Consider the following 14,852-nt stretch of genomic DNA (forward strand, 5'->3'; position numbering starts at 1 on the left):
TTGTGGCGAACCCACAATTTGTTTTGAGTTGTGGCATGTTGAACAACCTATTGGAACCCAATTCACATATAAAGCTAAATTGTAAAGCATGACTTATACACCTTAATGGTTTTAATTTATATAACTGGCTGCTTTTTTTTTTTAGAAATAGAGTAGATGGTCTCCTCCTCCCTCCCCATGTAGATTGATCCAAGATGATTTGTGCATTTGCATACATGCATTTTTGAAGTAGGAAGTATTTTGTGATACCTGTCAATTGTGTAGGATTAGAGACATGTAGAAACTTTTACTCCTGAGAATCTCTTACACAAGTTCCAATTTGCGACAAGAGAATGTGCTACAAATTCCAATTTGATTTCAAATCAGTCATGTTCAGTCACATTTTCACAAACTTACAGAATATTATTATATATGCATGTATTATATTTGGCTAATTGTGTAGCACTTTCTTTGTACATACGTATTTATTTATTTGCTTTTAAATCTGTCTTTAGTTGATGAATAATCAAGGGTCTGTCATAAGCATGACATCAAATGTTTGCATTAAGTATGCTACTTTATATTAGAAGTCTTAAAAGCCTTAAACTCTGGGAAGATGAATCAGTGAATTTTATTGGAACACCTTATGACAGAATTCTTACATACATCTGCATATGCTCACTGGAGTGTTTGTTTTGATGTAAGCAACATGCAGAATGCAAAAAAAGGAATAAGAAATAGTCAAGGAAATCAAGAGTCATGAATACAGGTAGTCCTCAACTTATGACTGGCCGCTAAGCCAGTCATTGACTTATGACATGGTTCTGTGGGCCAGTTTTGCCGATTTATTAAATTATGTGTTTTCCCAGTTATTTATTTGCTATCTGTTGCAGTCAGCAGTAGTATTGGTGTACCTTTTATATTAAAGGCGCACCAATACTACCAATCTATGGCTTCTTCCCTCCCCATATGCAGCTACAACAGCATATATGGCACTTCTGGGCCCAGAGACACTGAGAACTATTTGGCCTTTGGTCAATCAGGGTTTTCGCATAACGGTTTCTTCTAAAGAGGGTATAGAGTAAGTTACAAGCCTTAGTTGTACCCATGCTGTTAACAGCATTCTCTACAGTATAAATAGTACAAAGTCACATTTATTGGCGGGTATACCAGAGGCATAACCAAAACTTTACTCTGAAACCTGTTCACGCTACACTGCGCAAGATAGAAATGTTAATTTAGAGCAGGTTTTCTCAGCCTTTTTTACCTCAGAGAAACCCTTGAAATAATCTTTAGACCTCAAGAGAGCTCCTCCATAAAACTGGAAAAAAATTACAAAAATGTCACTATACAATTCACTTCGAGTCCACATTTTACAATGTTTAAAACAATGACAGGTAAGAATTTCCACCAATGCAAGTGGTGGGATTCTGCAAAGTTCAAAAATATTTCTTTTTAATCTTGACATCTCATGGAATCCCTAGTAACCTCAACCCTAATGGAGAAAGGCTGATTTAGACCAATTTGTAAGCCAAGCTAGGAGGTATACATAGTAGGAAGATATGAATGAGAAGAGTTTAAGGCAAATTATATATGCTACTGTATTTTAGGGTAAGACAGACCTTCCAGAACTATCACATTTTAGTGCAGGAAAACATGTTGGTTCTTAAATTATTTTCTGTGGTCATACAATGAATGTTATTTTCTGTACATTTTAAGGTACAAGAGACGGGCAAACGAGACTTATTAAAGACGATGGAAAAGTTGAAGCCTACCAGTGGAGCAGTAGTGAAGGCAAGTGGATCAAAATTGGAGATGTTGTTGGCTCATCTGGAGCTACCCAGCAGTCATCTGGAAAAGTTTTGTTTGAAGGAAAGGTAAATCCTTTTTCCTAAATGACTAATTGTTCAGTGTACTCATCTGTGTGCTTTGAAGAAAAATATAGGAAAATCATTGTTTCTATTTTGACTTCCGTTGAAAGGAATACGACTATGTTTTCACTATTGACGTAAATGAAGGTGGCCCCTCTTATAAGCTGCCATATAATATTACTGACGATCCATGGCTGACAGCATACAACTTCCTGCAAAAGAATGATTTGAATCCCATGTTCCTGGATCAAGTGGCCAAGTTCATAATAGATAACACCAAAGGGAAAACGCTGGGACGCACAGAGGCTGACTTTTCAGATCCTTTCACAGGTAAGGAAAAAAGTGAACTGCTGGAAAAAGCATGACCGAGTTATAACTCTGACTCATTTTTTATATATGTAATGCAGATCTTGGCATTCTTTTGCTTCAGCCATGTTCAGCCAGCACTGATTTGTTCAAATTTTAATCCAGACCTGGCCAAGCAGCAATTTCCTGAAAATAAAATGATACCTCAAACTTTATTAGATAATATGGGCCTAAACTTGTACTTCTTGATCTTAATCAAAGATATTAAGCATTTCGCTGTTTGTGTAGCCCTAAATACGTGCCTTCCGGAGACTCTACAAGGCGTGTTGGCAGAATTTAGCATCCAAAAAATTCAATTCATGGATTTTCATAACAAGGGACAAACAAAAAGAAAACTAGTATAACACTTTTTATTATAAGTTACCCTGTTCTAGATTGAACCAATCAAGCAATACCACCTCTGGTGATAAAATATTGTAAAAGAAAATGCACTAATGTAAAATATGTTCTTTATGAAATATATAGTGTCTTGGCTAATTAAAACAGATCATAGAAGAGAACATACAAGATTCTCGTCCAAGACACCAATGAAGATAATATTTTGGACATATTGTGCATGAAGATCCTGTTCTCATGTGAAGTTTATGATGCTGGCATGAGAAAAAGTTGATGAGTAGCAGCAAGTGGATTTAAGGGAGAGATAAGATGCTTCATTGGAAGGCCTGAATGGTTATGTTGAGGATAGACCCACGATGGCGAACCTATGGCACGCGTGCTGGAAGTGGCACGCGAGTCATGCTGTCGGCATGTGCGGCATCACCCATTCTTCTTCCGGGTTTCCGGGGCACGCATGTGCACCGGCCAGCTAGTCTGCTGGTTACTGGTCCGCATGCATGCATGACGATCAGCTAGCCCTCACGTGTACTGCAGTGACCAACCGATCATCATGCATGCATGTGTGCCAGTAACCAGAAGACTAACTGGCCAGTGCACAAGCGTGCACCAGAAACCTGGAAGTTCATTTCCCAGTGCGTGCATGCCCACTAGGCAGCTCCTCATAGCACACGTGTGCACCGGCCATGCCATCATTGCTCACATGCAGCCCCGGGACATCTACCCCTTGCCAGCCAGGAGTGCTGCCGCCAGTCACTCCCATGCGCCCATTTGCCTTCCTGCCTCATCACCACCACCACCGCTGTGAGGAAAGGCCCCGAAGCTGTGCTGTCTGGGATTCAGAGGAGCAGCCTCTGCCTCTTAGCTGCCACGAGTAGCCTGCTGCCACAGCCTGCTGCCATCTTCTCTGCCCCGCTGGCTGCTTCTGCCCTGCCCGGGAAATGGCTGCACAAAAACTGCTGCGGGCGAGGGGGTGGCGGCAGCAAGGACGGGAAAGCCAGGGCTTCCCTGTCTCCCTGCCTGAGCGGGCTTCTTGTGCGGCTTCAAACCTCCGAGGGGCAGGGGAAAGCCCCGGCTCGCCCATCCTTGCCGTTGCGAACCTTTGCCTCTGGTGGTAGTGGTCCTCACGCTGCTGCTTCTCCGGCAGCACCAGGAGCAGAGGGTCAGGGCTTCAGTCCCTTCCCCTGGAGGTCTGGGGCCGTGCCAAAAGCCAGCTCGGGTGGGGAGACATTGGCGGTTCTTGCACTGCCACTTCCGTGGCAGGAGCAGCCAGTGAGGAGAGAGGGTGGTGGCAGGCTGTGTTGGCAGGCCGTTTGCACTGGGTAAGAGGCAGAGGCTGCTCCTGGAGCAGCCAGGAGGTGATGCTGCTGGCAGGGGGGTGAGCTGCCCAAGGAGGACCGGAAGAGAGTGCAGCTCCTTACTCATGGAGACCCGCCAGCCAGGAAGCGGTCGCGGTAAGCCGTAAGAGGCGCGCCGACCGGGAAGCAGTCATGTTCCCTTGGAAGAAGTGGCAGGAGAGGATTGCACCAACCTTTGCCGGCACGAACGGCCTGCCTGCCTCATGCTCTGAGCAGCATCCAGCATGGCTGGATACTGTGGAGTGCCGGCAAAGTTTGGTGCAGGAGGCTTTCCAGGCCCAAAACAGGGCGTGTGTGTGTGGGGGTGCATGCGCAGGGGACTTTTGCATGCACAGTGTGGGGGTCATACATGGGGGGAGTGTGGGGGAGTTGTGCCCGCATGCGCAGGTAGGGGTGCACAATGCATTATGGGTGCCGGGATGCACGCTTTTTCACACGCGCACACATTTTTGCCACGCAATGACAAAAAGGTTCACTATCACTGCGATAGATCATCTCAAAAGATGGTCTATCTGTGTGGCCATTAAGAATTGATGCTAGCTTGGGATAGAAATTATAAATTAACAATGTCTACTGCATACAAAGAAAATCTTTATAAAATATTTTATAGATGGCATTTTCCACCCTCAAGGTTAGCAAAGATGTTTAAGGATAAATCTGCATAATGTTGGAAATGCCACTAGACACCTGGTTCGTACTATCCTATGTGGATACCCTATCCTATGTCAAAAAACAAAAAAATATTGGACAAAAATACATTCATAGCTGGAAAAAATGATAAAACAACATATAGATTTGAAACCAGAGACATTTTTGTTGGGTATTTTACCAGACAAGTACAACAAAGAGAATGGATATCTGATTTTACATGTATTGATTGCAGCGAGAATAGTATTTGCACAATGGAAAAGTGAAGAGATCCCAATAGATGAAGATGTGATTAGATAAATATTAGAATGTGCAGAAATGGATAAGCTAACACCTACAATTAAGGGGGGAAAAAACCCTGAATATTTCTTGACTTGGGACTTATTTTATCGATGGTTAGCTGATAAAAACAGGAGCTAGAAATGGAAATATATGAAAGGATTAGTGATATAAGGAATGTATGCTAGCATGGTTAAACAAATATTATGGTGATTACTATTAATATTATAATTCAGGGGTCTCCAACCTTGGCAACTTTAAGATTTGTGGACTTCAACTCCCAGAATTCTTCAGCCAGCAAAGCTTAAAGTTGCCAAGGTTGGAGACCCCTGTTATAATTGATATTAATGCAATGAATGTTGTTGTAAACACTTTGATTATTATTTCCTAAAATGACTTGTACCCAGACAACACCCTATTCAATTGAAATTGAAATTTTGGTATGTTATAAAATAAAATAAAAACTTATTACCAAAAAAAAATTGATGCTAGCTTGGTAGTGCATGATCAATCATTCAATATGATAATGAGCTCATTCTTCTGTTGGGTGCATCTTTTCACAGGTAGTGGTCGCTATGTTCCAGGTTCTTCCTCAGAATCTAATGAAAGACTTGCCACAGATCCATTTACAGGTATGACTTTATTCCAAGTCACTAAAAATTGGTTCACAATATGAAAAATACAGTGTTGACTCCATGCATTTAGAGCCAGACAAACATGCCTGACAAAAAAGGAAGAGACTATATTGCTAAATGTGTGCATGAATGTATACGATTTGAGCAGTGGAAACCCATCCTAATAAAGCAGTGTTTTATACCTTCAGATGCAATTTAATGCAACTGAAGTCAGAAAAGATAATGGATTATATTTTGTCCTCATATTTATGAATAATGCTATTGGCCTATATACAGCTTAAAAATGTAGATAGAAATGTGCTAGGAATCTGTGTTTTCAGACACATGTACAATTACACATGGTACATCAGGTATAACGTTTAGATATTTATTATGTATTTATTGATTCTTTCAATTTCTTTAGCTGTCCATCTCAAGTCCATCTTGGCAGCTCACAAATTAAAAAAAACAATCTAAAAGACCAAAACAATATAAGAAAAATAAAAACAATACAAGAAATCATGTAAACAAATTCATAACTGCCATAGTCTTAACTATGGGGCTAGGACGTTGAGCTTGTCAATCGAAAGGTTGGCAGTTTGGCGGTTCGAATCCTTAGTGCTGCCGTGTAACGGGGTGAGCTCCCGTTACTTGTCCCAGCTTCTGCCAACCTAGCAGTTTCGAAAGTGCGTAAAAATGCAAGTAGAAAAAATAGGGACCACCTTTGGTGGGAAGGTAACAGCGTTCCGTGCGCCTTTGGCGTTGAGTCATGCTGGCCACATGACCACGGAAACGTCTTCGGACAGCGCTGGCTCTTCGGCTTTGAAACGGAGATGAGCACCGTCCCCTAGAGTCGGCAACGACTAGCACGTATGTGCGAGGGGAATTTTTACCTTTACTTATAGTCTTAACATCCATCGATAATAATCAACACAGCACAAGCTTTACCACATTCCTGAGTCCCCATGCCTGTGGCAGAACTATATTTTCAGGGCCAGAAACCAGTCTGATTTCCAGGGGATGATGTTCCAGAGGGCGGGAGCCACAAGCTTTTGTAAATAGCTCAACCCTTATGAGGTCTCCTGCAGATCCTGCAAGATTTTAGTAAATTCTTGGCCGTTTGTTTTTTTTTAGCTTTTAAATTTAATTTGGTTCTTGACTGCCATCTAGTGGCATTACTGTCGTTTTGCCTACCAATTGGCGTACTAGGCTATAAATCTAGTATTAACCAAGAAAATGAGAATTGTTTGAGGCTGTTCTTTTTGTTGTTGCTTGCTGTGTTTTTACTTCGTACTCTTTCATTTATATCAGTCAATAGGAAGGCGGTGATTATACCGCAACCCTGTGAGGTGAGTTGGGCTGAAAGATGGACTAGAACTCATAGTCTAGAAAGTACAACAAACTTATATAACTGTATTAAGAATGAAATATGGACTTGATTTTTTGGGGGTCAAAATTGAATGTCTATATAAGCTTCTACTATAAATGTCTATGGAAGCTTTGTAAATATACTTTTATTTGTATATTCTGTTTTGTTTTTAAGGTACTGGTCGTTATGTCCCAGGTGCTACATCTGATCTTTCAACTCCTCAAAGTGGAATTAATCCATTTTCAGGTAAGTGGACAGGTTTTCACAGTTAAGAGATTAACTTGTATTCATTTTTCTCTTCCTTATTTGTCACAGTCAACAAATACAATTCCTTTGTTGCCATTTTCCTGTTTGGCTACCTTTTTATAGCTAGAACCACTGCTAAGCTATCACTGAATAATCATATTTTATATAAACCATGTTTTATTTTACAGTTTCTCCAGGCTTTGAAATATGATTGGTCTTTTAAAAGTATATAATAAGAAGGGTAACTATATTATGGTACAACTGGCTTCATCTATTGTTATAAATGATGGTTTACAAACCACAGCAATCGGATCTACATTACATGTTAAACCTGAACTCGAGAAACCACATTGCTTTCAGCAGTGTGTGAATCATATCAAAGAATTTGGGATATTATTATTATTATCTGTTCATAGCAGTGTGAAGTCACAGCTCTCAGTTCTTCAGCCAATATTAGCTTTCATATGCATCAAGTTCTTTCCAAGAACCTCGGATGTTATGTATCAGTGTATTATTCTTTATTTATATCCCATCTTTGATATTTTTATAAATCTCAAGGGGTGAACATACCTCATACTCTTTCCTTCTATATTCTCCACAATAACCACAAAGTGAGGTGGGTTGGGGTGATAAAGAGTGACTGGCCCAGCTGGCTTTTCAGCCTAAAACTCATAGTCTATTGTAACAGGTAAACGGGATTTATAACAAATGTAGTAGGCCGATCAGGGTATGACGAGCAGAGGTGGTAGGCAATGGCAAATAAAGCAAATTAAAAGAATAAACTTAGTGGACTTACTTTTGACATTTATAGGCTACATCAATAACAATAGTATATGCATTTATGTGCACATGCATTCACTCATGATAATCTTTTAAATATTACTACATTTCAGGTATATAACTTTCAGGTGGGATTTATAAAGCTTACTGCCTTGAATTTTTTAAAGCTATAATTTTGTTGTCATATTTATATTGTTCATACTTTAAGTGGTCCTTAAAGTTTGTGAGCCTTTTGAATTTTTGTTCTTTGTGGATAAATGTGATCTAAATGTAATCTGTTCTCTATACAAGCCTTAAAACTAGATTAAAAGAACCCAATTAAACAAATGAGTCAAACACATGATACTTGTTTATTGATTTATAGTTGATTGAGGAAAATTGTCCAAAACCACATATTTATCTATGGCAGAAGTGGTTGAATATTTGCTTTCAGTAATCGGTGTCCCTCCCTTGAGCAGCAATAATTGCTACTAAGTGTTTCTAATAACTGCTGATCATTCATGTAGTTTGGCTTGGAGGAATTTTAGTCCATTAAAATGTTGTCCATTAAAAGCCCACTCCTCCTTAGATTACATTAGATTTAGATTAGATTTATTAGATTTTTATACCGCCCTTCTCCTGAAGGACTCAGGGCAGTTTACAGCCAATAAAAAACACATATAACAAAAGTTAAAAACCATTTAAAAAACTAATTCAATGTGTGGCATAAAATTTAAAAGAAATAAAAACCCCATTTAAAATTTAAAATCATGTTAAAATCATGTTAAAACTAGCCCTGCACGATGGAATAAAAGAGTCTTCAGCTTGCGGCGGAATGTCCAGAGATCGGGGAGTTGACGAAGCCCCGGAAGCAGCTCATTCCAGAGGGCAAGAGACCCCACAGAAAAGGCCCTCCCCCTGGGGGTCACCAGCCGGCACTGCTTAACCGACAGTACCCTGAGGAGGCCCTCCCTGTGGGAGCGCACGGGTCGATGGGAGGCAACCGATGGTAGTAGGCGGTCCCGTAGATACACCGGTCTTCTGCCATGGAGCGCTTTAAAGGTGGTGACCAGTACCTTGAATTGCACCCGAAAGACCACCGGAAGCCAGTGCAGACTGCGCAGGAGAGGTGTCACATGGGAGCTACGAGGTGCTCCCTCTATCACCCGCGCAGCCGCATTCTGGACCAGTTGGAGCTTCCGGGTGCTCTTCAAGGGGAGCCCCATGTAGAGAGCGTTGCAGTAGTCTAGGCAGGATGTAACGAGGGCATGAATGACTGTGCAGAGGGAAGCCCGGTCTAGAAAGGCTTCAACTCACGGATGTTGGTGGGCTTCCTGACATGAACTTCCTACACCATGTCCTTCCACAAAATTTCTATAGAATTAACACCAGGACTTTGACATGGTATATCCAAAAACATTAACTTTCTTTTGATTTAGCCATTCTTTGGTCATACAACTTGTGTCTTTTGAGGGCCGTGAAAATATTTACAGATCCCTCACATGCTGGACATAAACTGTTTCAACTCCTACCCTCAAAACGACGCTATAGAGCACTGCACACCAGAACAACTAGACACAAGAACAGTTTTTTCCCGAAGGCCATCACTCTGCTAAACAAATAATTCCCTCAACACTGTCAAACTATTTACTAAATCTGCACTACTATTAATCTTCTCATTGTTTCCATCACCAATCTCTTTCCACTTATGACTGTAACTTTGTTGCTGGTAATCCTGATGATTTATATTGATATTGATTGTTCCTGATTGCTTATTTGTACCCTATGATTATCATTAAGTGTTGTATCATTAAGTGTTAAATTGTACCCTATAACCATCATTTGTGTTGTAAACGTTGTACCTTGATGAAGGTATCTTTTCTTTTATGTACACTGAGAGCATATGCACCAAGACAAATTCTTTGTGTGTCCAATCACACTTGGCCAATAAAAATTCTATTCTATTCTAGTCTAGTCTAGTCTAGTCTAGTCTAGTTTAATCTTGCTGCATGAGTCACTTTCTCTTCAGCTTCAGTTCACGGACTTATAACCTTGATATTTTCCTGTAGACATCCCCAAATGATGTTGCTTGTTGGAAACCAGCTGTGAAGATTGCAAATCACAACCACAGGACTGCAGAATGCTGCAGCTGTGAGCTGTCCAGATTGCAATCACATAACCACGGAGGTGGTACAACAGTTATAACTTCAAAGATAGGTCACAAATCTGGTCGCTGTAACTTTGAAGCATCATTAAATGAATGGTTGAACACAAGGAATATTTGTAGCTTTAGATCGGGGTGTCAAACTGGATTTCTTTGAAGGCTGGATCAGCATTGTACTTCTCCGCCGCAGGCCGGAGCATGGCCCCCTGGACCCCGTTTTGGCCGGCAGAGTGCTGCAGGAGGCCATGCAGGCAAAAAAAATGGGGCACAGGGGGCCACATGTGCCCCCACCTGGTTTTGGCTGCCAGAGGCACTGCAGGCTGGTCTTTTGCTATTTGCCAGATTTAAGCACCCTTCCGGCCCATGGGCCTTGAGTTTAACACCCCTGCTTTAGATCATTTTTCTCCATGAAGAAGTATAATATTTTTGTCTCATTTGCTTAAATGTGTTATCTTTATCTAGTTTTAGGAGAAAATGTGGAGAATAGATCACATTTTAGGTCATATTTACTGAAATACTGAAAATTCAAAAAAGCTCAGAAACTTTCAAGTACCCCTGTGGTTGGCAATCAAGTAATTTACTCTTCATTCAATATATCAGCAATAAACTGATTCTCTGCTAAATTGGCTGGGAATCTCTCCTTCTCTTTTTATCTTTATTCTTTAGATCCCAAATCAGTGGTAGCTAGCACTGAAAATATTTATTTTCCAAAGAAAGAAGCTGTTACATTTGATCAGGCCAACCCTTCATTAATACTGGGTGAGTATATTTGTAATGACTTCTTCAATAATTTGTGCAAAAATCTTATTTATTTTTTTGCATATTAGCCTTGAAAAAAAAATACTTTAATCCATTGGTATTTACAAACTTCTTCACTTTAGTTACATGTCCAAGTATAAATATAGAAAGAGAATTTATGCTTTTAATAGAATGAAGCTGCTCTTTGCTTCACATAAAGTATAGGTATTGCAGGTCAATTTTTTCCAAGAGTTTCTGTTTCCCCAACAATGCTCTGTTTTCTCCTATGGGAGAAAATGTTGGACTAGAGTAATGCGAAATGTGTTGTGTTTACTTTTTTGTTTTTCTGATAAGCCATCAGGCATAATCTTCCCTGGGTAACCGTTTTGTTTTCAGGCTGAGCATTAAAAGCGCTGCCTGTTTTCTACTCTCTACATAGCTGAAGACATAAGAGGAGGGCAGTGTTAATCCTGGTGGCAAAAATAAAATAAGAAAAAAATTCCAAAGGAGCAGCCTTTCTGACTATTCAATTTTATAAAAAAGAGGATAATTTGTGAGTTGCACTTACTTCATCAGATACCTTGAGTTTTTAGGTTTATATCTCACCTTTTTTTTTACATATAACTCAAGCCATTAAACTTACCTAAAACTCCTCTCTGCTGATTTCCCCACAACAACAATTCTTTGAGGGGTGTTGGGCTGAAAGAGAGTGATTGGCTCAAAGTCACCCAGACAGACTTTTTGCCTTAGGCAAGACTAGAACTCAGGGTTTCCCGTTTTCTAGCCTGCTGCCTTAAACACTGTACCAAACTAGCTCTCTGTGCACTCTCTGTATAAAGTGAGTGGCAATTCTTGAAAGTTTGTCTCTTTTAATAAAATCTCTTAGTTGGAAAGGTGCCACCTGACACATAGCTGAAATATTTGCTGAAGCATGCAGGTGGTGAACTACAATCAAATGAATTCTTATCTGACAATCAATACAATATAAACCATTTTTGTTCTTGAAACATCAAAGTTAATTAATTTTATTTTACCACATGAATAGCATTAATTATTAAAAAAATAGTTCAAATAGTCTTCCGAAATCCTGGATTCCAATAAATCTGAATTAGCCAGCTCATGATATCTTCTCTGACACAACAAGTTTCTTTAAGTGGGGCACTTATTTGCTGCATTATCACAACTTAGATTTGGTTCTGATATATCAGTTATATTCAAAAATATAAATGCTAATGGTAAAAATTTGGTTTTCAAAAGCTGTCAATAGGTTTTTACTCATTACTTCCCTGATCTTATAACCATTCCTAGTTTCCAAAATGTTCATAAGACTTTCTACATTAAGAATGGATAGTGGAAAGTATCTCAAGGCCACAATACCAAGTCTGATATCAAAGTTTTATGAAGTTATTTTCAAGGACTTAGGATTTCAGAAAGTGTTGCATTGAAAGTCATAACTTTAGCTCAGTAATCATTTTTATATCAGTTTTTGACCAGCATAATTAATTATCCCAGTAGAGACTGTCTTGACTAGCAGTAATTTTTGCCTTGTAAAATCCTTGCTGGTACTCAGGAACCCAAAGCATGTGTTTCTGCCAATATTTAATACAAGTTTAAAGCAGTTAGAAATCTTCTTCAATTACTTTTCATAATTTACACTTGTACTGCAATCTTAAATATATTTGTTTGAAAATATTTTCTACTGGATCTTATTTTCCCTGGTAAATATGCCTGGGACCAAGCATCTACATACCGTGTTTCCCCGAAAATAAGACCCTGTCTTATATTTTTTTTGAACCCTGAAATATGCACTCAAAAGCCCAGTTGGGCTTACTATCCATGTCTAGAGCAAATTTATTAATTGTGGCCAGTCTCATAGTGTGAGGAGATTACTAAAGTTACACCTAATTTGAACATAACGATGGAAAAGCCAACAAGTCATGCATGGATGAAGTATGGTGGGTTTGTCTCTAGGCTATCTCAGTTTTTAAACCTTTTTTTGGAAATTAGTAAAATGTGTTTTATAAACTGAAATTCATTAACTTATATAATTAATGCACACAGGTTGATGTTAAGGAATGCTCATACCTGATTGAATGTGATCCATTCAATAGTTACAAGAAAAATAATGCAATATTTTTATAACAAGGAATTAAATGCATTGTAGAGATAACTGGAAACTCATTTCAAATTATTTCATATCTCCCACGTAGGTAAGATGAAAGAACTAAATGGAGATGTACCTGAAGAACAACAGTTAACTGAAGATGATCTCGATGTTTTAGAAAAGATGCTATCTATAATGTGCAGTGTATCCATGGAAACACCCACACGAGAGCAGCTGAAAACTTTATGGAAAGCTATTAACTGGCCAAATGGTATGCAGTAATTGTTGAGGACAGATCTCACAAATTATATGGACTAAAGGCAGTGTCTTAATACATCCTTTTAAGTAAGCCATTTTTATCCCACACTTACCTTAGATCGGTACACTCCATATTTAAAGTTGACAATTTTTTGTATAGCTACAGACATGTTCAATATGCTCTTTCCTTTTGAAGTAAGCAACATTACGCTGAGTATAAAAAAGGAATAAAAAATAATATGCAAAAGTAATTCAAAGCATAAGAAAGGAGAAAAGAGAATCTAGCTAAAGCTACTTTGCCCTAAAGTTATTCATTTTATCCACATTTTCCTGTCCTTACAAACCATCCTTGTTTCTACTATATCATATGGTGATTCATACCTTGATTTTTTTTTTCCCCTTTAAAATTCTTAATTCTCTCTTTTGGAGGATGTGATCTCCATCCAATCATAATTGTTTTCAGTCTTCTCCTTCCTCTCAACTCTTTCTCCATTCATAATATTTACAGAAAGCCACAAATATATAAACTCTAAGTAGTATAGATGTAAGGAACAATTAAAAACCACATTACATTGCATAAAATGGCCTCTCAGAATCTTCATCGTGAATTTTCATTAAAAAAGAATGGATTAAAATACCTCCTAAAACATTGGAGGGACAGAAGCCATGCATGCCTCCAAGGGCTGCTGTTACATATAGTGCTGTACAGTTAATTACCAAAGAATGTGCCCTCTGGTCTTTCCAGAATTAGAATCTTCAGCAAGCCCTCCATAGATGACCTGACCTGGTCATCCTTAGCAGATGAACCTGCTAAATGTGACTCTACTATAATTGATCATTCTGATTAGAAATATGGCCACTACATTCTATACAAGTCATACCTTGTATTTAAAGGCAGCCCCTTGTAGGATGCGTTGCAGGTTCCATTCATGGTGATCAAGGCAGGAGTTACAGTTGCTGAGATTTCCTTGTCCAGGTAGGTTTGTAACTGATGTATCTGTTAGAGCTGGGCCTCCTGGCCACGATTTCCACCATTTGCTCCAGCAGGAAACACAAATCCAGGAGCCCCTCCTTCCTCAAATCATCAGGTCCGTTCAATCCCATCCTAGAGCAACTACAGCAGAACGTTTCTAATAAAGTTTAATCTTACTTTCAGATGATGATGAATACAAGCTACATAGAAATGTGAATTGCCTTAGGAATTCTCATGAAGCAATATAAGCTTTTATAATGCATATTTTTAAAAATTTGATTATAGTTGTCAAATAAGAGTGGATGCTATAAACTTTCTTAGAAATTAAGAGCAGTGTTAGTTGTAGCACAGTGTTTTGCTATTCTGATAAACGGGTACTTTATTATTCATTACATTCCATAGTTGCCACTGTGTGAATATCCAGGTCTTTGTGTAAGTCTTTCCACTTTGTAGAATTGCTTGACAAACTTCATAGTGTATCTACCCATGAAGAAAAATGCGGAATCCATGTACTAGAACCAACTAAAAGCAGGAAGTTCAGTTTAGATATGTAGTTTGACTAATTGAATGTAGTTTGACTAATTGAAGGACCCTGAGTCCTTCGGGCCGCCCTGAGTCCTTCGGGAGAAGGGCGGTATAAAAATCAAATTAAATAAATAAATAAAATAAATAAAAAACGCACACAGTGAACACATGTTTATGTTTAGATAATGCATTTCCTCTAGGAGGAAAACAATTACTAGGAAAACAATTTCCTAGAGGAAAACAATTCCTCTAGGAAAACAATGTTTGG

At 39.0% G+C, this 14,852-nt stretch overlaps 1 protein-coding gene across 4 annotated transcripts in view; it reads left to right on the plus strand.

Moving 5' to 3' along the window:
- PLAA (phospholipase A2 activating protein) overlaps nucleotides 1-14,852 on the plus strand; it is a 34,872-nt gene that overhangs the window by 13,489 nt on the left and 6,531 nt on the right. For 3 of the 4 annotated variants that reach the window (XM_058170913.1, XM_058170915.1, XM_058170914.1), the window contains 6 exons: nucleotides 1,699-1,856; nucleotides 1,961-2,180; nucleotides 5,398-5,466; nucleotides 6,992-7,063; nucleotides 10,653-10,745; nucleotides 12,935-13,099. In XM_058170913.1, the coding sequence (XP_058026896.1) occupies nucleotides 1,699-1,856; nucleotides 1,961-2,180; nucleotides 5,398-5,466; nucleotides 6,992-7,063; nucleotides 10,653-10,745; nucleotides 12,935-13,099 (777 nt within the window). Of the gene's footprint in view, nucleotides 1-1,698; nucleotides 1,857-1,960; nucleotides 2,181-5,397; nucleotides 5,467-6,991; nucleotides 7,064-10,652; nucleotides 10,746-12,934; nucleotides 13,174-14,852 lie in introns of all 4 variants that reach the window. The other variant, XR_009153643.1, reaches the window with a different exon arrangement.

This window comes from Ahaetulla prasina, chromosome 2 (assembly GCF_028640845.1).
Source record: "Ahaetulla prasina isolate Xishuangbanna chromosome 2, ASM2864084v1, whole genome shotgun sequence".
In the NCBI taxonomy this organism is placed as follows: Eukaryota; Metazoa; Chordata; class Lepidosauria; order Squamata; family Colubridae; genus Ahaetulla; species Ahaetulla prasina.